The sequence below is a fragment of the Nanorana parkeri genome, unplaced genomic scaffold (genome assembly GCF_000935625.1).
Source record: "Nanorana parkeri isolate BGI_ZX_2015 unplaced genomic scaffold, ASM93562v1 scaffold75, whole genome shotgun sequence".
Taxonomy (NCBI): Eukaryota; Metazoa; Chordata; class Amphibia; order Anura; family Dicroglossidae; genus Nanorana; species Nanorana parkeri.
The window spans coordinates 2,225,821-2,247,498 of NW_017306343.1; the positions used below are offsets into that span (position 1 = coordinate 2,225,821).

General features: G+C 42.1%; 1 protein-coding gene across 3 annotated transcripts in view; it reads left to right on the forward strand.

The window, feature by feature from the left end:
- Positions 1–21,678, forward strand: part of MLC1 (megalencephalic leukoencephalopathy with subcortical cysts 1) — a 46,330-nt gene that overhangs the window by 23,439 nt on the left and 1,213 nt on the right. For 2 of the 3 annotated variants that reach the window (XM_018576733.1, XM_018576734.1), the window contains exons 9-12: positions 13,812–13,868; positions 18,244–18,366; positions 20,798–20,965; positions 21,387–21,465. In XM_018576733.1, coding sequence (XP_018432235.1) covers positions 13,812–13,868; positions 18,244–18,366; positions 20,798–20,965; positions 21,387–21,458 — 420 coding nt within the window. In that variant the 3' untranslated portion in view covers positions 21,459–21,465. Of the gene's footprint in view, positions 1–13,811; positions 13,869–18,243; positions 18,367–20,797; positions 20,966–21,386; positions 21,466–21,678 lie in introns of those variants that run through there. The other variant, XM_018576732.1, reaches the window with a different exon arrangement.

Consider the following 21,678-nt stretch of genomic DNA (forward strand, 5'->3'; position numbering starts at 1 on the left):
CACACACCCTTACCTGTCAATGGTGCTTCTCACGGCCGCCAGTTCCCAAAGCAATCCTCCGGCCCGAACTTCCTGGTTGCAGGGATGGTTACTGCAGAGGAGCCATAGGCTCTTTCTGCCATCAAACGGTTGGGCGGGGAGAAGGGGCATGGCCTACCACAGGGCTGTGTGTGTCTATGGACGCACACAGCTACTGCGGGCACGGTTGGGAACGGTCACGCAGAGGCGCCACCACAGTGGCCACTTAGCTGCTGGAGGCACCCGTGCAGAAGGAGAAAAGATGCAGGGACCCACTAAAAAATAAGGAATTGAGAAATAAAAAATATAAAAACCCAAAGAACTGCAATAAAAACGGCCTCCCAGTGAGGAAACAAAAAAACCTAAAGCTTTATTATCACTTTAAACCATAACAAATCTGATTTTCTCCATGTTTAATGTAGATCAAATAATTTCCAGAAATTCTTAATCACAATCTTCCACCCAACAATTGGCAACTAAAATGGACTTTTCAGTATATAAAATCAATCTAAATTTGTATACTCCATAGGGGTAGAATTTTGCACAGCTACATAAAAAAGTAATTGCTGAACTATATAAATGCAAAAGCTTTTTGGAAGAAGTCGGTGAATCGGAATGAATTTTTCTCTGCTGTGCTTATTTGTTAACCCCTTCCTGACTGTTGACTGGATTATTCCATCACGATTGTTCAGTTCATTAACGACCGGTGATGGAATAATCCCATCATGCGATACAATGAGCGCTGGCCAATGGAGCGCCCAGCGCTCAAAAAGTTACTGCTGTTGCAGGGTCCGAGGCAGACCCTCAACAGGTGATTAGGTGGTCTCAGCCCAACTCACTGTGTTGTGGAGCTGGGAGTCGGCTCAGTATGTTACAAACTGATACAATGTATCTCTGGGGAGAATACTGTATTTTGCCAAGGAGGTTATTAAAGATAGTCAAACATTCCATATTTTAAAACTGTTCCAAACTGAAATTGTGTTTCACTCCTTGTATTTTGTGACCCATAACCCCCCAAATAAACTGAAATCACATACATATGATATACCCTATAGATCAGGACAAATAAAATAATTTATTATGAATTACTTTCTGTTAGCTGCTAATGTGTTGGTTTTTTTTTTAAATGAAAAATACAAGGCTTTAAATTTGCATTTGACATGTCAAATTAAAGCCCATTTTGTCCTTTATAAGTGGTATATAATATGTGTAGGTGCAATCAATGGGGAAGATGGGAATTATAGTTCAACAAACGTATAGCAAAAAATGGCAAAATTGTTCTCGTCCCCAGTAACGGGAAAATCTTCTGAAGCTGTGTCACTAAGGAGTTCCTAAGAGGAACTTGACCCATATCTACAAAACAACAAATACACCCTTAGAAATGACAATCTACAAACGGATACTTCAAGTTACTTGCCGGCTTTTTATTCTTTGCATACATTACTTTTCCTCATTCTTCTTACAGTGGCCATTTTAACTAAGGGCATATAAATCTTTCTCCCTTTTACTTCCTGGAACTCTGGCACTGGTGACTAGGACATGTGACCATGAACATCATCTCAGGGGAGGAAAATGCCTTTCACTGAGATCTCGTGAGATTACAGATGAGATTTCCCCTCTGCTGATGTAACGTTCCCAGGATGCAACACTTGGGCATGATTACATAATTTGTGCCAAAGTGGACCAGGAAGTGGAAAAAAAATTGTAAGTAAAATAAAAATGTTTGTTAACTAATGTAAGATTTTATATTAGCATGCTGGGGTGAGTTTTAGTTAAATGGGTTAAAGGTCCACTTTAAGAGCTTTATGAAGGCTTCCGCAAACCATTTGCCTTAAAGTCAAAAGCCTCTGATGTCTTGTGGAAAGACCACCAAAATATCTTGTACAGTGATGCACTATTATAGAAACTTTCAGACCTTAATATTGCCAAGTACCGTCAGGAGGCAAACGGCTGTAACAAATACAGAAGTTATCCTCAAGATTGCTCCATCTAAAATAAAACATGAATACAGCCATTTAACTTTAATTAAAAGAAAATTACATTAAGCGCATGAGACTGCCATTGCGGACCATGGTATGAAAATGCTAGTAACCCCGCTGCTATTGGCTTGAAACACTTAGACATTCTAATCTGCATGCTTTTTTGGGTCAATGTTTATATCTTCCTGGGTTATTGACACACAGTTAGCGCTCATTCACACTAGAAAAGGCCGGCATGTACAGCTCCGTGCTGCGTGCATTGCCGTATCCGGCAGCTCCCGGGCAGGACAGGTGCTGCGTTTGATTAGTACACAGCCCCCATCCTCTATGGGACTACGCGGCAGTACGCCCCCTACGCTCACCTGCCCTGCACGTCCGTGCGGGTGAGCTTCCTCGTACGCTGACAGAATGTATCCTGTCTGCGTCCGAGCCAGGGAACGCACCCGTACGGACCTGCACTGTGGGGGGGCGTATGGCCGCGTAGTCCCATACAGAAGGACGGGGGCTGCGTACTAATCACACGCAGCACCTGTCCTTCCTGGGAGCTGCCCGATACGGCCCTGCACTGAGCTGCACGTGCTGGCCATTTTCTAGTGTGAATGAGGGCTTAGAGCCATTTGTATTAGTGTGATGCCTGGGCAACTAGCATTTTCAGTAGAGGTCACAAATGGCAGCCTTTTATATTTCTAACAGTATGGGTTGGCATTATTCTTTCATCTTGTCTGCACTGACGTATAGATATTCAGTATATGTCATTACTATGGAAATCAGCCAGTTCTGTTATAAACGAATGTCAATACTTTCCCACAAGACTGTAATTACAGGAAGCCCTGGCTATGGCAGATCTAGCTATGATTATTTTGCATGGACACAGAGAAACTGACAACATAGAAAATGTTATTAACCATAATAATGTATTTAAGCACATTATTGCTTAAATACATCACTCACACAAGAGCAAATTACAGAGAAGTACCAAGTACTTCCACAAGACATGCTTATCCTGTTGAAAATTGTCATGCTCTGTGAATGTAAGAATGCTGAATATCCTTTGAACAGTGGTGTTTATACCCCTCTTTGCTCTTGGTGTTCTCTTTTTTTATTTAAACACAAACCTAAGTTTTTTTAAATAGCTTAGGTAGGGTATACTTTAATGGCCAGGTAACTTGCTGGCAAGGAACGTGCATCGCAATTGATATGCATACTGGCTGTATAGCAATACCACGATGCTACACAGAACAATGTGTTCCATGGTTAAGCATTAATTAGACGAAGGGTTTGAAGCAATAAAGTCTATACAGTGGACATACAGCTCTATTACTGCTGGCTTTTCTATTCCTAAATTCCTATCACTTTGTGTGAAACATTGTGTACTGTAGGAGCACCATAACAGTTCAGGTTATTTTATGTAGTAAAATTATCAAAAAGGAACCTAAATTATGTAATTCCATTTCAAGTGACATTTCTAGTGATTTGACTGTTTTTGTGAATATGTGGTAGCTTTCAATCTGTGTACTTTTTCTTCTTCTTCAAATGGGTATACCCGTACTGAGCACAATGAGTAAGCACTAAATTTTATTCTCATTTGTGACTATTTCCTATAGCAAATAGATGGGGAAGTGCCATTCCCTGTATACCATAAAGATTAATCATACCTATGTGAGTAGTGTTTGTCCTTGCTCTCATAGAATTTACAAAATCTCATTTTTAGAGACTCTCTAACGACTTGCTTGGTACCAATGGATTGGCGTAAAGCCAATGTGGTGCCTATATTTAAAAAGGGATCAAAGTCTTTACCAAGTAATTACAGACCTGTAAGTTTAACCTCAATAGTTGGCAAGATACTTGAAAGTTTGATCAAGGATCACATGCAATTGTTTTTGCTTGAAAATATCAGTGATAGTCAGCACGGATTCACAAAAGACAGAAGTTGTCAAACAAACCTACTTTCTTTTTATGAGGAAGTGAGTAATAAATTGGACAGAGGAATGGCTGTGGATATAGTATACTTGGACTTTGCAAAAGCGTTTGACACAGTTCCCCAAATGCGGCTAATGTATAAGTTAAGGTCAGTAGGTATAGAGTATTCAATCTGTTATTGGATAGAAAACTGGCTTAAAGACCGTATTCGGAGAGTGGTGATCAATGATTCATACTCTGAATGCTCTGAGGTTGTTAGTGGTGTCCCCCAAGGTTCAGTGTTGGGTCCCTTACTGTTTAACCTATTTATAAATGACATAGAATTGGGGATTAAAAGTACTATTTCTGTGTTTGCAGATGACACTGTTATGTAGTGGAATACAGTCCTTACAGTATGTCTCCAACTTACAAGCAGATCTGAATGCACTGTGTGATTGGGCAACTATTTGGCAAATGAGGTTTAATGTTGATAAATGTAAAGTTCTGCACTTGGGGACTAAAAACATGCATGCATTATACACTGTAGGGGGAGTTTGTTTGGGGGAGTCAATGATGGAGAAAGATCTGGGTGTTCTGGTAGATCATAGATTCAATAATAGCATGCAATGTCAAGCTGCAGTTTCTAAAGCAAGCAAAATACTTTCTTGTATTAAGAGGGGTATAGACTCCAGAGACATCATCCTGCCCCTGTACAAAGCATTAGTAAGACCTCATCTGGAATATGCAGTTCAGTTTTGGGCACCAGTTCACAAAAAGGATGTTGTGGAACTGAAGAAAGTGCAGCGAAGGGCGACCAAACTCATGAGGCATGAAGGAGCTCAGCTATGAGGAAAGATTAGTTGACCTGAATTTTTTCTCTCTGGAGAAAAGGCGACTAAGGGGGGACATGATCACCATGTATAAATACTTAAATGGTCCGTATAAAGAACTTGGTGCCAAATTATTCACGTTAAGGTCACTGCAAAGAACAAGGGGGCACTCTTTGCGTCTGGAGCAAAAGAGGTTTAACCTTTGCATACGGAAAGGATTCTTCACAGTTAGAGATGTGGAATAGACTACCCCAGAAGCTTCTTTCTTTATCTCTATAGGTTGGACTCGATGGACTTGTCTTTTTTTCAACCTGGCTAACTATGTAAAGTACTTTACATTGTGTGTACAAACCATTTTCTCTTCCTATAAAGGGAGACTTGCACTTCCATGTTGCTTAAAGCAGAACTATGAGGTGAGTGATTTTCGCTCATCCTCATAGTTCTAGCCGACCTGTGACAATGAAACTGTCACAGGTTGGCTCAGTAGATCGGGAAGTGAGCGAACACATACCGGCTTTTGCTCACTTCTCGATCCTGTCACGGCAGAGAGCCGTGACAGGGTAGGGGCTGGATTCCCCCCTCCCCGCTCCGATCCTCCAGCGCTGACTGGCGGAACGGATGGGGAGGGGGGGCGGGTACAGCTGGCTCTGCCTCTAGATAGTCAGAGCCAGCTATCACTCACGCAGCTGGGCGGATCCAGACATAATTGTCGGGATCCTCTTCAGCGGCTGCGTCTCAGTATTGCGGTGTCTTAGTATACCGCAAGCTGTAGCTCGCGGTATACTGAGCTTAGGGTGACTATGGGGAAAAGCCCTAACCCCATAGTTCTCCTTTAATGATCCCTGCTAAACTGCAGTTTTATCAATAGATTTATTTTAAAGACCCCCAGTGTCACCTTTACACTGGAAATAAGCTATTGAAGTGCAGATCGCACTTCAATAGCTTATAGCTGGGCTGCAGGAGCCCAGAACTGACAGCCCAGGGACCGGAAGTGATGCAATCTGCATCACTCCCGGTCCCATAGAACGGGGAGGGGATCGATGAACGGAAGTTCGTCGAACTCCTCCCCAGCTCCCCACCGACGCGAAGGAAGCCGGGCCCGTAGGAGGGGCAACGGAGCCGGGGAAGCACGGCGGCGGCGTCCTGTGGGGGGGGCGGCCCCTTCTACAGGACACAGAAGCGATCTGGCGACAGGTAAGTCGCCAGAATCGCTTCTGTTGTAAAGGCGACAGTCTGCTTTACAAGTTTAAATAGAGTTCCGGCGGCTGTTTAAACAGCCCCGATGCTGGCGACGTCTACTGTACGTCAGTCACAAAGGGGTTAAAGAGCCCTATCTGGTCCTACACAAAGACAAGGTGGTATTGAGGCCTAGAGGCTTCTGCCTTCCTAGCTGATTTCAGCCTCTCACCTCATTTCTTTAGTCCCTGTCCATCTTCAGTACATCAAAAGAAAATTTCCTTTCACTGCCTGTATGTAGTTCGTGTTGTGCATTTTTATTTCCAAGCCATTGCTTCCATTAGAAAGACTGACTCTCTTTCCTCATTTTTGATGGTCCCTGCAAAGGGGAACTAGCTTCTTATCACACCATTTCTTGGTGGCTTAGAGAGATCATTGTTCAAGTTTATGGTCTTAAGGACACAATTCCACCTTTTTTCTATCAAAGGGCACTCTTCTGGGTATGTAAGTGCTTCTTGGGCTTTTCTGCACCAGGCAGCTGTTTCCCACATTTGCAAGTCTGCCGCCTGGTCTTGTGTTCACACATTTTATGTTTTATCGAGTGGTTGCCCCCAGTTCTGTTGTTTTTGCTAAATTGGTCTGTTACTGTTGCCTGGCCCTTAGTTGGACTGCTTTTGTATTTTGGATTTTCCCAATTGTCTCTAAATACCTGAATCCTGTGTCCCTTAATGAACGTGAACAGAAAAAAACGGTGGCTGTATTTACTATAAAAAAACTAAAGTTTGAGTTCATTAAGGGACACAGGACCCCTTCATCCCCATTTGTGATCTACTCCTGATACTGTTTTTTTCTACAAAACTGAGGCATAATTGACGTGGGAGGCATTATACCTGGCTGGCCAACTACTGTTTTGTTTGCCAGTGTCCAATTCCTCCTGAACAGTGTCACTATAACCCTGTTGTCCCTAAATAACTGAACCCTGTGTCCCTTAATGAACTCTAAGAAAAGGATTTTATGGTGCATACAAAAATCTTGTTGTTCTTCTGGTTTTTAAATGTATGTTTTAAAGGGCTGCTATATCAGTATATCTGATGCATATGGATTTTGAATTTCACTCTTAAATTACAAGCGCTCGTCAGGTGACCGCACTGACCAATGAGAAGCACTTCTTAGCACAGTTAAATATAGTTTAAGTTAAAAAAAAATGTATCACAAGTAAATTGTCATGATGGGCAAATGGAATGGGTGTCTGCTTTAGTAGTTTTTTTTATTTTTTTTATTTCCACACCCCTTTCAGCGCTATGACAACCTGACTAACAATTACTTGGACATGAAACACTGTAGCTAAATTAATTTCATATTAAACAGAGCATTCTCATGGTGGAATACACTGAGTGGCCAGATTATTATGACCACCCCATCAGTTCTTCGTTGGGGAACGAGATGACTTCGTTGGGCCGCCTCGTGACTCCACGAGATGTTGAAAGGTGATGCGAGGAATCTGACACTGCACTGTTGCACTTCTGTTGTCTTGTACCAGTCTTGCCAGTCTCCGTTCTAGTCGCTGACGGCCACAATTCGCACTTTCAGATACAGATTTTCGGCTGACAGTCCAGTCTTTAAACACTTTAACAACAGCTGCTCTTGAACATTTAACGAATTCCGATGCCAGGACAGTACAAACACCCCAAAAATGGCCCCTTTATGGAAAGTGGACACCCCAATGCGATATTTTTTTTAACCACGATTTCGGAAATAAAGATGTTGGTATTGAGAAGGTCAAAAGCCACCCACTAAAGCCAAGTAGTAGCAATAAAATTCACCCCTCCCCCTTTCATTGGTGGTCAGTGGCAATTTAAAGCCCCCATCTCACAACCACCTTTAAAAAAATGATTACACAATCGTTGGTAGACAGTGGCACTTTAAACTGTCCCCACCTTAAATCACAAGCCTTCATCTGCTGCTGGTGCCTTTCTTCTCCTCCTCATCCTCCTTTTTCTTTCATTCTTCAATCAGGCTGCAATCTTCCTCTGATTAGCTCTGTGCATTTTGCTTGCTATCTGTGCTGTCTGATGTCAATGCATTGAGTCCACCTACCTTCCGTTTTTTTTTTTTTACAATATGATGTTTTTCGATTTTGTATATATTTTTGTATTTTGTTTTTACTATTAAACACTAGGTCACATTTATGGTTTCTGTTGCGTATGGTAGGCTGTGTGCTTCTCACTTTTTCCTTTTTATGAGCATCAATGATGGCATGAAATAAAGGAACTACCTGCTTCCTCATAGAAAAGTTCTTTAGGATTATTTATATATTATGGCTAATATTTGTAAAAAGCCCTGTTAGTCCAATCCTTTGAGTTTATTCTACAGCTACAAAATAGTTATATACTCTTTACTTATATACAGCTTTCCTAAACTAATCAACAAGTTTTACAACAGCTGCTCTAAGGTGCTTTTTTTGTATCTTTATTGTGCAATGACCCATCCTAATTCACTTTAGTAAGGCCCTAAAAATACTATGTATTAGCTACCTTTCTAAAAATTCAGTGCAAAATATGATGCCCTACCCCCCCATGAGGCATTACATGAGAACTGGCCCTATTGGCATTGAAATGAAAGCAGGTGGTAGTGTAATATGTGCCTCAACAGTTTTTTGTTTTTTCCCTTGTGTAACACTGTTTTTTGTTTTTTTGTCCCTTGTGTAACACTGTTTTGGGGGGTCAAGCAGCTCTCGCTGAAAAAAATGACTTCGCTCTCAGCTGAAAGCCAGGTATTCTGTGTCCACAAAGTGGATAGGGAGGGGGTCTCTAGGAGAAAAAAAAAAAGAACATTTAATCACAAACTTCACATTAAAGTAGTACTAAAGGCTATTCGGTTTATAAAAAAAAAAAAAACACCCCACCACACTGCATGTTCACAGCCGCTCGCTCCCAGACAATGTGTGTCCCGAAGTTCCGGGTTGAGAGGAGGCATTCCGAGCCTACAAAGAGCAGCGCCTTCTTCTTGGTTAGAAACAAAAACTATGAACAGCAAACTGTTTTCAAAAGTAAACTCCGGTATCTTTTGATAATTACATTTTTCCTGCTCCTACCGTGTTTCCCCGAAAATAAGACACTGTCTTATATATTTTTTGCCCCCCAAAAACACACTATGTCTTATTTTCAGGGGATGTCTTATTTTTATTTTTTAATGTGCAACAAAATGTACAACAATCCAAAGTTATCTGGTATAACTCCGCCTGTCACAGTAACCGGCGCTATAGAGGAAGTATCAGCTAATGCGGCTCTGCTCGATCTGCCGCCGCAGCCTTGCTTTCTACAGCTCCGGCTTCCTTTGCCATCAGGGGCAGTGGTACCAGCGGTGCAGCAGTGGGGACATCAGACAGTGGACAGCACGGTAAAGTACGGTACCATTTACCGGTACACAATACAGTACAGTACCATTACATTAAGCAGTGCCTTCGGGGACAGTAGTTGGTTAAGTTTGGTACTGGAGTGCTCCCTATCACTGCGCTGACCGGAGGTAGTCCCCGGTCATCCCCTTAATACAGTATGTCCCTGCAGGCTGATACTATCACTTCTGCTCTTCAAGTTTCCCCTCACATGCTACCACCATACTAGGTCTTATTTTCGGGGTAGGTCTTATATTACAGGAATCTTGAAAAATAGTGCTAGGTCTTACTTTCGGGGTAGGTCTTATTTTAGGGGAAACAGGGTAGTACCATCTAGGATTAGGATACTGCACCATATTTCCAGACACATTTAAAACTATATGGCTGTATTCTACATCTGGGCAATCAGGTCTTTTCAGCAGGACTTTGTTTTTATATATGTAGCAACCATAGTTCCACATCCACATGCAGCTGTAGAACAGCAATCGGCTAACACTGGCGACAGGTTCACATCTCGACCAGGGCTTAGAAACTCCTAAATAGTCCCGTACATCAAGTTCGTCCATTTCTGGCCGAAGCAACAAACTCCAGTAACTTCACAAAAATAGGCACAACACTCCTGGAAATGCATCTCCATCAAATTAAAACAGTCAATTAAGCACAACTCAATTTCAGATTTAAAAAAAATCAGATCTCAGCTTGCGGGCAATGGACTCATCAATTTCACTTTTCCACACAAATGATAATGGCAAAAATGTACATGGTCCCATGGTGGATAAATCTGATCTCAGCAGTGCCTCCAAATGTAACCTTGCTTGGGTGGGTTAAATGAGATGACCCTCTCCAGTCAGCTACCGCCTCCCACCTGTTGATAATTAGAAGACCTTGAGCCTCTGCAAGTGGGAGCATGGGACTTGACTGGTATGTATGTATATGGGACACCCCTCCAAATCATTGGATTCAGGTGTTCCAATCACCTCCATGGCCACAGGTGTGAAAAATCAAGCACCTAGGCAAGCAGACTGCTTCTACAAACATTTGCGAAAGAATGGGTTGCTCTCAGGAGCTCAGTAAATTCAAGTGTGGTACCGTGATAGGTTGCCACCTATGCAATGTCTATCCGTGAAATTTCCTTGCTACTAAATATTCCACGGTCAACTGTTAGTGGTATTATAACAAAGTGGAAGCAACTGGGAACAGCAACTCTGCCACCAAGTGATAAGCGACGTAATATGACAGAGCGTAGTCCGCGCGCGCTGAAGTGCACAGTGCGCAGAAATCGCCAACTGTCTGCAGAGTCCATAGCTACAGGCCTCCAAACTTCGTGTGGCCTTCAGATTGGCACAACAGTGCGTAGAGAGCTTCATGGAATGGTTTCCATGGCCGAGCAACTGCATCCAAGCCTTACATCACCAAGTGCAATGCAAAGTGTTGGATGCAGTAGTGTAAAGCACGCAGCCACTGGACACTAGAGAAGTGGAGACATGTTCTTTGAAGTGACGAATCACGCTTCTCTGTCTGGCAATCCAATGGACGTGTCTGGGTTTGGCAGTTGCCGGGAGAACGGTACTTGCCTGACTGCATTGTGCCAAGTGTAAAGTTTGGTGGAGGGGGATTATAGTGTGGGGTGGTTGTTCAGGGGTTGGGCTTGGCCCCTTAGTTCCAGTGAAGGGTACTCTTAAGGCATCGGCATACCAAGACATTTTGGACAATTTAATGCTCCCACCTTTGCGGGGACAGTTTGGGGATGGCCCCTTCCTGTTCCAACATGACTGTGCACAAAGCAAGGTCCATAAAGACATGGATGAGCGAGTTTGGGGTGGAGGAACTTGACAGGCCTGCACAGAGTCCTGACCTCAACCCGATGGAACACCTTTGGGATGAATTAGAGCGGAGACTGCGGGCCAGGCTACTCGTCCAACATCAATACCTGACCTTGCAAATGCTCTTCTGGAAGAATTACTATAGACACACTCCTAAACCTTGTGGACAACCTTCCCAGAAGAGTTGAAGCTATTATAGCTCCAAAGGCTGGGCCAACTCAATATTGAACCCTACGGATTAAGACTGGGATGCCATTAAAGTTCATGTGCGTGTAAAGGCAGGCGTCCCAATACTTTTGACAATATAGTGTATATGTATGTGTGTGTAACTCTGGTCATTATGATGTTAAGAGTCATGAGCGTCAATCACTGTGAGTATAATTTAGATATTTTATTAGCATGTGCATGGAGAAGAGTAAAGAAGGCGGATGAAGGAGCACACAATACCTGTTGAATTACATCAAAGCACAGTCCTTTTCGTCTTCTGCATAATCTTTCTGGATCCCTCTTTCTCTTAGTGCTTTACGGGCTGGATATGTAGTTTGTAAACTGGCTGCTTGTAGCAAAGATTCTAGTGTATGCTCAGTCTTCACATCAAAGCAGGTTAGCAATGGGAAGGTTCCTGCGTTGCTTCCCCAGACTCAGTCATTTACCATCCCTATGGGGGACAACTGAAGTTTGCTTCCTCAAGGCTTGTAGCACTCAATAGCAGCCAGTAATGTAGGGACACCTCCCAGGAAGGTAAATCCCCGCAGCTTCCCATACCCCTAGGCCCCATAGGGGCTGGAGCCTAGTATAATAGTTACAGATTCATCCTCCACAGGGGGAAGACCCTGGAGGGAAAACCATGTGCCAGGAAATACTTCAGGTATTTAATAGCTCTCCCAGCATGCACAGCAGGCTCCCCAAATCAGCTGATTGGCCAGGTATTAAACATCCTTAATAAGTTTTATCCCTAGCACACCCTGCTGGAGCACACTCAACACTGCAGATGACTGAGAAAAATCACTGCACACCTTAGGGACACTAGCCAGCACACAGCTAAGCTGACTAATCTTACACTGACAGATCAAAAATGTAAGAGGAGAATTTGGAAAAATACTACATCCCTATATTTGCAAGATAAGTGCCTGTTGCACAGCTTAAGTACAGACACAAAGTAACCCAGAGTTCACTACAAAGCATACTATGTGTCTCAGTGGTGTGCGGTTTTACAGGTCTAATGTTAAAATCATAATTAACTAAAGCGTCATCTTGACGGAGTCATTTATTTATATTACGTAATTCTCCAGCCTTTTCTCTTGGCTGTGTCCATTCCAATAATGGCTTGTGGAGTGACCGCAGAATGGCAAAAATTTATTAGACCTGCAAATATACAGTGCTGTATCCAAACCCTTGAGTCAAGCTTGCAAGTCTAGAACTAGCACTATACTGAATACTGATTTTATTTGCATAGCCGGTTGGATTTTCTTTCAGTAAAACTGCAATATCTTAAACTTTTTAAACTGTAGCCTAGCTTTAGATTTGTCGTGACCCCTTCAAAAAACCCTGAAATCTGAGAAACTCAACTACACAGTTACCAATGTGCAGAAATGAAGCTCCGTTTCTAACCTCTGGTTGTTATTTGCATGGTGACGTGCTCAGGGAATTGTCTGAAACTACAGTACATACGTGCATCTTTAGGTGCCTGCTTTTACAGTAAACCTGTCAGGAGAGGCATAATGGGCTGCAATTGCTAACCTCATTCTGTGAAAACTAGTAGCGTGGATGTTATGCTTGCCCGTTATGTTGATGAGCTTTAATACATCCATACACTTACCTGGAACAAATATGCAGATCTGAAAAGTTGGAATCATTAAGTAAATTCTTGTTCCAGGATTTAGATTTCAATGCAAGATGGTCATCATGACAGCTAAGCTGCTAGCATTTGCAGGAGGCAAGGTCAGAAATGGCAACCCCCATATTTATAAATGCCAAGTTAAAGTTTAATAGTGAATATTTGCTGTGTCATAGGCAACATCTAGAAGGTGTTAATTTATCCTAAGCAGCATCCTGAAAAATCTACCTATTGCAATTACTTTCTCCTGAAAATTAGCAGTGCACTTTATAGTAGGTGAGGGTGCTATTGCACTATTGTACATACAGCCTTATAGCTGTATACCTGCAGTGCAATACCTAAGGCACTTCTACCTGTGACTGCTAATTTTATGAGATATGGAGTGTGATACAGTGATGTCACTTTTGTGCTCCTACTCTTCTTGCTGGAGGCTCTGATGTGAGGAAACAAAGTCCTACCTCTACCGAGATGGCCGCATCCATATAGAGGCAAAGTGCAAAACAAACCATGGTAGGTAATTCATGTAAAAAGATCAGCTGCAGGAAGACAAGAGTCAATATTAGTGACTAGTCCCTTGCCATCTGCCTGACTTTGGGCACCTCTTCCAAGTTCAGTTCTTCAAGGCAAACACAGTAACACTTTACACTTAGTTCATACATAAGGATATTTACTGTTCTGTTGATAATCTTAATCATTCCTAGAACTAACTACCATGTGTATTTTGTGACTGCGGAACATACGGTGTGCCTCTGTTTATTAGTTTCTATAAAGATGTTATGTTTTTTTAGTGAATGTTATTAATCATGGTACTTTAATGAGGCTATGCATGAAACTATGTATTTTTTTTTTTTACAGTGTTTCCCATGTGCAATTGCCAGCCATGTTGCAGCAGAATTTCCAAGCCAGTGTTTGGTAAGTCTAAATGTTAGATACAAAACTTTATCTAAAAGGAATCCATTGAAAAACATGATCATCTTAGTAACTAACATATTACTACCAAGTCTGTATGCATTGTTCTGCTAAACTGAAATCTAGGTTCCTGTATGGCAGATCAGTGCACCAAAATATGTAAAAGGCTAGCAATCGTGTATAAATCCTTTTTCTTTTTGGTAACTGTATGTGGTTAACACTTGTAAATGATAGTATGCAATATATGAATTCTTTTAGTACTTTACAAGCCTTTTTCTACATTTACAATGCAGATCAAGCTGTCCAACAAAAGTGACAGTTACAGGGTTTAGGGACAAACCCTATAAAATTGCCAGGAGAGGTTATATAGGTCAACTTTTATTCATATGGTTTTATCCTTTTTTCTATAAAAAAAAAACTTTCTGTATCTGTGTAGCTTAGCAGGCTATTTAAAATATATAATTAGCTTCTGTGCTAGCAAATCATATGTAAAAGTGGTATTCTCTCGAGGATGGCCTTCGTAAGAAGTGAGCGGTCTCTAACGTGGCACCTGCCTTCTCTTGTCTGAACAAAAGCCTTACAGTTCCTGTAGAGGCTATCCCTGTTTTTCAAGGACCACATGGAAAATAGGTTAGAAGCCCTCTTTAAGATCTCGTTTGTCCTTGCAGGCCCAGCCATTCAACCTGCATCACTTTGGTCAAAGGCTATGACCAGAGACCCTGAATCTATCTTGACTGATCCCGCTTTGTCGGTCCACATGCGGCAGATGCTTTGGCTAAAATGATGGTCGAGCTCCCCTGCAAGAAGTGCATTGAGCACATGCTCTTCAGTGGAGGATGCCTCTTTGGAGAATGCTGCTATACTTGTATCAAGGAAGGCGGGGTAGGGGGAGAGCGTTCTTGCCACAGAAGCAAAAGCTATAGACTCCGTTAGTTGCTCCCCCACTCCCTTAAAAAGAAAGTGTTTTGTCCATCTCAAGCCTCAGGTTCCAAATCCACACAGGTTCCACAGTCCCACTGCAAGGCTTCTTCACAATGAAGGGGCGCCTCCACATTTACAAGGGTGAAGGGGATGTCTTTCAGCCTTCTCGGCACTCTGGGTGTGGGAAATTCCTGATGCCTAGGTTCCGAGCTACTGATCTCTTACTAAGCTACAAGCTAGGGTTTTGCGCCCTGCTTCCTCCACATTTCCTGTTGTCCTATCTGTTTAAGTCTCTTTGCTGCCCTAAGTCAGTGCCTCTCTCGAAAAGGGGTCATTGTCCCCATTCTGTAGGTAGAAATGTTCTGGGGATTTGCTCCCGCCTGATCATTGGCCCCAAGGCCAAGGGAAGAATTCAGGGTCGCTCCCTGGATCTCCCCATCCGCTTATCCAGCAAGACAAATCTTGTCCATCTGTGGTGGATGTCCAGTCTGGAGCTGGAGTCGATGTCTTGGAAGGGGCTATTGATGGATGCAAGCCTGTTGGGCTGGGGTGGAGTCCTGGGGAGGTGGACTTCTTAGTCCAGACCAGAGGATCTGGTCGTGGAAAGATGTTTGACTCCCAATAAACATCCTGAAGCTCAAAGCAATTAATTTGTCTTTTCAATGCTGGACCCCCCAATTGTAGGGCCAGCCGAACAGGATTTAGTCACCATTCAGTCATTCTCAACCATTACAGAGGCACCAACAGTCACGCAGCCTTAGTCTGATTTTGGTTTGGGTTGAAGTTCACGTTTCAAGCCCTTTCCACCGTACACATTCCAGGAGGGGAAAATTAGCAGGCAAAGTTACCTCAGTCGTTAGCAACGGGATCCTGAGGAGTAGTCCCTCTGAAATGGATCTGAACCACAACTGGGTTCACACAAGATGTCTGCTGCTGTTTCTAATTATGTTGTGTTCGGTGCACAGGAGAAATCACAAACTCAGGATTAACGGTCTATGATGCTCTAATTTTATTCAGGGCAGTCTCTCTCCTTTATACACAGATAACAGGAGAGTGTTCGTCACACATATGCCCACCTCTGACATTTACCTCTCTAAATGTCTTGTACTATTGGGCAAACTAGAGGGGCTGTTAAAGTCTTGTGTCTCTCGCTAATTGGTTAGTCAAAGATATCTTCTGCCTGTAGCGTCCTCCCTCGGCATTCCTTTCATGTGTCCTCGGCGCGCTCCTGAATACAGGATATATCTCTTGGTTATGCATAGCAACGCTAAAAAGCTGAGTAAGGAAAGTCAGAAAGCTAGGAAGCAAATTAAACTAATTCAAAACATAGAAAAGGACATTTTCTTGATATGATCCATATTCCTTCACACCTCCATCCAGAGGTGTTTTAGGCTCTCTGTTGTATGTGGGGGGACACGCTAGACTAGATCTATTGGTAACCCCCCCACAATAACATTCAGGAAGCTGGGCAGGTTTGTCACTAGGACCAAGGATTCTCAAGCCTTCATGGTGGATGCCTTGGTGATTCTGTGGGATCAGTTCAAGCTGATTTATGCCTTCTCCCCTCTAAAGCTCTTGCCTTGACTCATTTGTAGGATTGAGATGGAGGACATTCTGGTGATCCTCATTGTCCCCAACTGGCCCGGAAGGCCCTGATATGTGGACATGGTCAAACACCTTGCGGGCACTTCTGGACCATCCGGACCTTCTGTCGCAAGGACCGGTATTCCACCTGGCTTCCTGGTCGCTGGTTATTACGGCATGGCTGTTGAAGCGCAAGTACTGAGGGATAGAGGCCTTCCACATGCTGTCATCTCTATGCGCCTTAAGGTTAGGAAGTCAAGGGCGTGGCCGCGATGTGAGAGGGAGCGCACGTGTTGGGTGAAGCTCCGCTGCCTCCGCTCGGGAAATCCTGAACTATCTCCAGCTTCATTCCCTAATGGGAAATCCCCGGGGCCGGATGGCCTGCCTGGGGAATGGTATAAATTGTACGCAGAGCAAATGGCTCCCAGGCTTCGGGACCTTTATGCATCTGCCCTAGAGACTGGTGGGCTCCCTGACTCGTTTCGGGATGCACATGTGGTGCTGCTCCTAAACCCGGCAAGGACCCTCTCTTGTGTTCCTCTTACAGACCAATTGCCCTTCTCAATATGGATCTCAAAATATTTAATGCAAAACTGTTGTATGCAAAACTGAATAAAAAGTACTTTTCAAAAAAAGGTTAGGAAGTCAAACCACCATTGCACCTGGTATCCAAAAAAGCACAGAGACCTCACCAGTCTTCAGCTTTATTGTAGTAATTTCCAGATAGAACCCAACATCGAACGTAGTACAGCAAATACATCACCATAGTATCCCTCCCACACCTGTGCCTCTTATGGATTTCACCACCATGGCTTAATCATTACACATGGTACTTCACATTGCACAAGGCCAGAAAATTCTATCCTAGGAAGTACCTTGAAGGGACACATTCTATCTTTCCTGCGGTCTGGTTTGGACCAGCATTTAGTTCTGAATACTATCAGGGGTCCGATATCTGCCCTCTTCCAGAAGCCACTTTCCTCTCACTTATTGGGTGTAGGCCTTTGTGCATAGGATAGCACACATTTTTCCTCCTGTATGTGCTGTGGTGACATTGTGGGACCTCAAACTGGATCCATCTGCCCTTCAAAAGCCGCCCCTTTAATCAATTCTAGATCTCAATCCTTTCTCATAGCCATCACTTCTGCTAGGAATGTCTGAATTATTGGTCTTGAAATGCAAGGAGCCCTTTTCTGGTCATCCATAAGTATAAGGTTGTGCTATTCACAAATCTTGACTCCCCGTTTGTTATTCTTGAGCGTCAGCTGGCTCCCCACTCTTCCATTGCTAGTTAGATTAATCAAACCATCTGACAGTCCTAAGAGCTTAAAGGAAAAGTTGTTCACTGTCTACTGCTTTCTACAAAACTGAGGCTGGTTGGGAGTGGAAGGGGTTATTGAGGGCTGTTCTGCAGCTTTGATTGATTTGTCAATCGCACGAAGGTAGCTGCATAACCAAGTGGTCTAAGGATTAACCCCCTCTGTCCTGTGATGTACTCCAAGAGACGGTATTTACAGGTAAGACAAAATTCTGTTTTTTTGTTTAATCGATAAAAACTAAACAACATATTCAAAGCATTCAAGGGCGTAAGACTTTTGCACTGTACCGTATATGTATTTCAGCTAGGTATTTTTAGCTGATTGTCTGAAGTTCTATTTTAATGATCAAACAAATAATGTCTCGGGAAGACAGGAAAGTTTACTTTTATTTTAAATTTTATGAAGCTCAACAGAGAATTTAGTATTTTAACATAACTCAAAAGGAATTCAAACTAAAGAAGCATTTGTATATGCAACAGCTTAAATCATTGTTACAATTAAGCAAAAACTGTATAAGTTGATGTACTGCTTGGCTTACATTTTTGTTATCCTAGGTTGAAGTTCTGATCGCTACCAGCAGTATTACAGCTCCATTATTATATACAACTTCATCTTACTTGTCTATTTATGTCATACAGACAGTCGTCATTTTTAAAACATATCCACCCGATGTAACGGTAAGTTTTCATCCAGAACACACAGCGGTTCCCTACATTATACTAAATTGCTTTGGGGGAGGGGCATAATTACTAATGTCTTGAATCTGGAGTTTGGATTGGCCTGTAAAGCTTACAGTATTCATAGATTACAACAACTATGCAATCGTGCCTTATTGGATGTAGATTTAATGGGTTGTTTTGGTAGGCAACTGCAGTACATAGTTAGCAGATCTAAAGGAGAATTTACTGGCATTGTACATTTGTGGCAAGTGTTTGTAGTGTTAGACCGGTCACATGATGCTCTAGATCTTCCTCTTTACCTTCTCTGTGCCCTATACTCAATATAAATAAGCCACAGATGTTTTTGGCCCTATGCATCAGCGGTATGTTTGGATGAAGAATGAAGCATACACTGAAAAGATCCCTCTGCCTACAGTTAAGCATGGTGGTGGCTTGGTGATGCTCTGGGCCTGATTTGCATCCTCTGGCATTGGAAACCTGCAGTGCGTAGAAGGCAAGATGGATTCATTGAAGAATCAGCAAATCCTAGGAGAAAATGTCATGTGTGTGTGAGGAAGCTGAAGCTTGGGTGTCATTGGACCTTCCAATAGGACAATGATCCCAAGCACACTTCAAATTCCACCAAGGCTTGGTTGCTGAAGAAGTCCTGGAAGATTCTACAGTGGTCATCACAGTCACCTGACTTGAATACCATAGAAAATCTCTAGCAGGTTTTGAAGACGATGATTGTAGCATGCAAACCCAAGAATATTAGTCAACTGGAGGCCATTGCATATGAAGAATGGGCTAAGATTCCTCAGGAATGCTGCCAGAAGCTGGTGTCTGGCTATGCATCTCATTTGCAGCAGGTCATAACAGCAAAAGGGTGCTCTACTAAGTACAAAAGCTGCTTGCCACAAAGGGGTTGAGTAATTGAAACCGTTTTTGAAAATTGTTTTAATTGATCATATTGGCTGTGTAGGTGCCTTTTAAAAAAAAAAATGTTTTTTTGTATATTAGAAAAAAAAATTCAGTAATAAAGTTAGGACAGAGCATTTTAGGCTCCATAAAAGATGAAATGGGAAGTTGGTCATGATGAGGAGAAGGCAGATTAATTACATTTTTCTCCAGTTTATATCAACAAAGGTGGGTTGATTGTACAGTAATGCTAATAACTGCTCTTGATGTACCTACCGTATGTTGCTGACAGAGATCCAAGTTTAAAACAGATTAGAAAAAATGAATGTGAATAAATCGCCAGAATCAGATGGCTTACACCTTCGAGTACCCAGATAGATTGTCTCTGTTATAGCCAGACCATTGTTTTTAATATCTAATGACACTTTGCTGATTGGGATTGTACCATCTGAATGGTGTAAAGCAAATGTGATACAATTATTCAAAAAAGGGTTAAGATGTATGCCAGAAAATTACAGACCAATCAGCTTAACTTCAAAAGTATGTAAATATTTGAATGCCTGGTAGAGACTATATTCAAGAATGTTTTAGTGATGTTGGTATATGGTACAGCCAGTTTGGATTTATGAAAAATCTTTTTGTCAGAATAACCTGTTAACAGTCTGTGAACCAAGTGAGTTGGAATTTAGATGGAGGAATGCCAGTGGATGCAGTATATCTGGATTTTGCTAAGGTATACTACACTGTGCCTCATAAATGTTTACTTTACAAATTAAGGTTTGTTGGTGTAGACTAGTTTGCATGTGCATGGATAGACAACTGGTTACAGGAATGTGTCCAAAGAGTAGTGATCAATGGCTCATTCTCTAAGTAGACTTCTTGTAAGTGATGTTCCTCAGGGCCCTATCTTGGGGTCTATGCTGTTTAACTTGTTTATTAATATTAGGGTTCTAATTAAGAGTTATATTTTAATGTTTGCTGACGATTTCAAGTTGTGCATGGAAAGAAAAAAAAAGATGCATCATCTTTACTGGAAGTCTTCGATAAAATAGGGGTTGGGCAACTACATGGCAGATGAGGTTCAATATTGAAAAAATTGCAGTAAACATTTGCAACATACTCGTTGGAAGTGGTTCCTCTGGGTGAATCTGTGATGGAAAAGAATGTAGAGGTCCTATGTAGATAAGACTTAGCTGCAGATTTGCATAGCATGCTCTTGCCTATAAACTTAATAGAATACTCTTAATTAAGAATGACCTATTTCCAAGAGAGATCCATAGTTCTAACCCTTTTATAAAGCATTGGTTTGCACAGTCTTGAATAAGCAGCTCAGTTATGGTCACCAATCCACAGAAAATATATCCTTGAACTAGACAGAGTTCAGAGAAGGGTAACACAATTTTAAGGAGTTGGTGGACCTCAATTATGAGGAGCAATTACAAATATTACACTTATAGACTCTAGGAAAGAGGTGGATATGTTCACAATGTATACATAGCTCCACTCCCCTGTTGTTTTTTTTTCTCTTCAGCACTTCTATGAAATACTGCTGTTGCTCCTGATGCTGATTCTGCTGGTCCAAGCTGTGCTCACAAATATCACGGTCATACAGTGTGTTCATTATAAATCACAAATGAGAGTACTGGATTCCTGCTTGAATGTACCGTATGTGGACAAGAATGATCACAGAAATAATGATGTAAGTGTCATTTAAACACTTCACAATTCACAATGCAATCAACTTTTACAAAAGACTAAGGCAATTGTCTGAAAGCTGGACTCCAGAATCATAATTTTAATAGATGTATTAACTTCTGATCCTGCAATGTAACTAGGAGGCAGGGTTTTTCAAGAAAAAGACTAGATACACTGCAGAGGTAAATGGCTAATATGATGTCTACATTCATTAAAATCTTGATGTTTGGCATTCAGCTGTACAGTAAATTATAACTCAACTTTTATCAGAAGGAACACTTCTGTACAAAGAACCCATTTACAGATTGTATGGTTTCCTACAAGTTATCTCATAGATAAAATTGAGGGCTCAATTTCCCTCAGTAGCTGTAGCAGGGGTGCTGCTCACAATTCATAGCATCCCTTTAAGTGGAACCTTTTTTCAGGAGCTGAACCCTAATCAAACTTTGTGCTGTTCTGTTTGTAGCTGCCAATGCCTGGATGCAGCATGGCTATAAATGAGGTACACTTTTAATGTTCTTTCTTTTTTACAAATGAAGAAAATTGTGCAGAGGTCAAGGAGGTGGAGGAAGTGTCTGCACTGCTGATTAAGATATACAGGTGAAACTCGAATAATTAGAATATCGTGCAAAAGTAATTGCAGTAAGTGCTGCAAAAGGGGCCCAAACCAAGTACTGAGTACATATGCATGCTTGTACTTTTTAGAGGTCCGATATT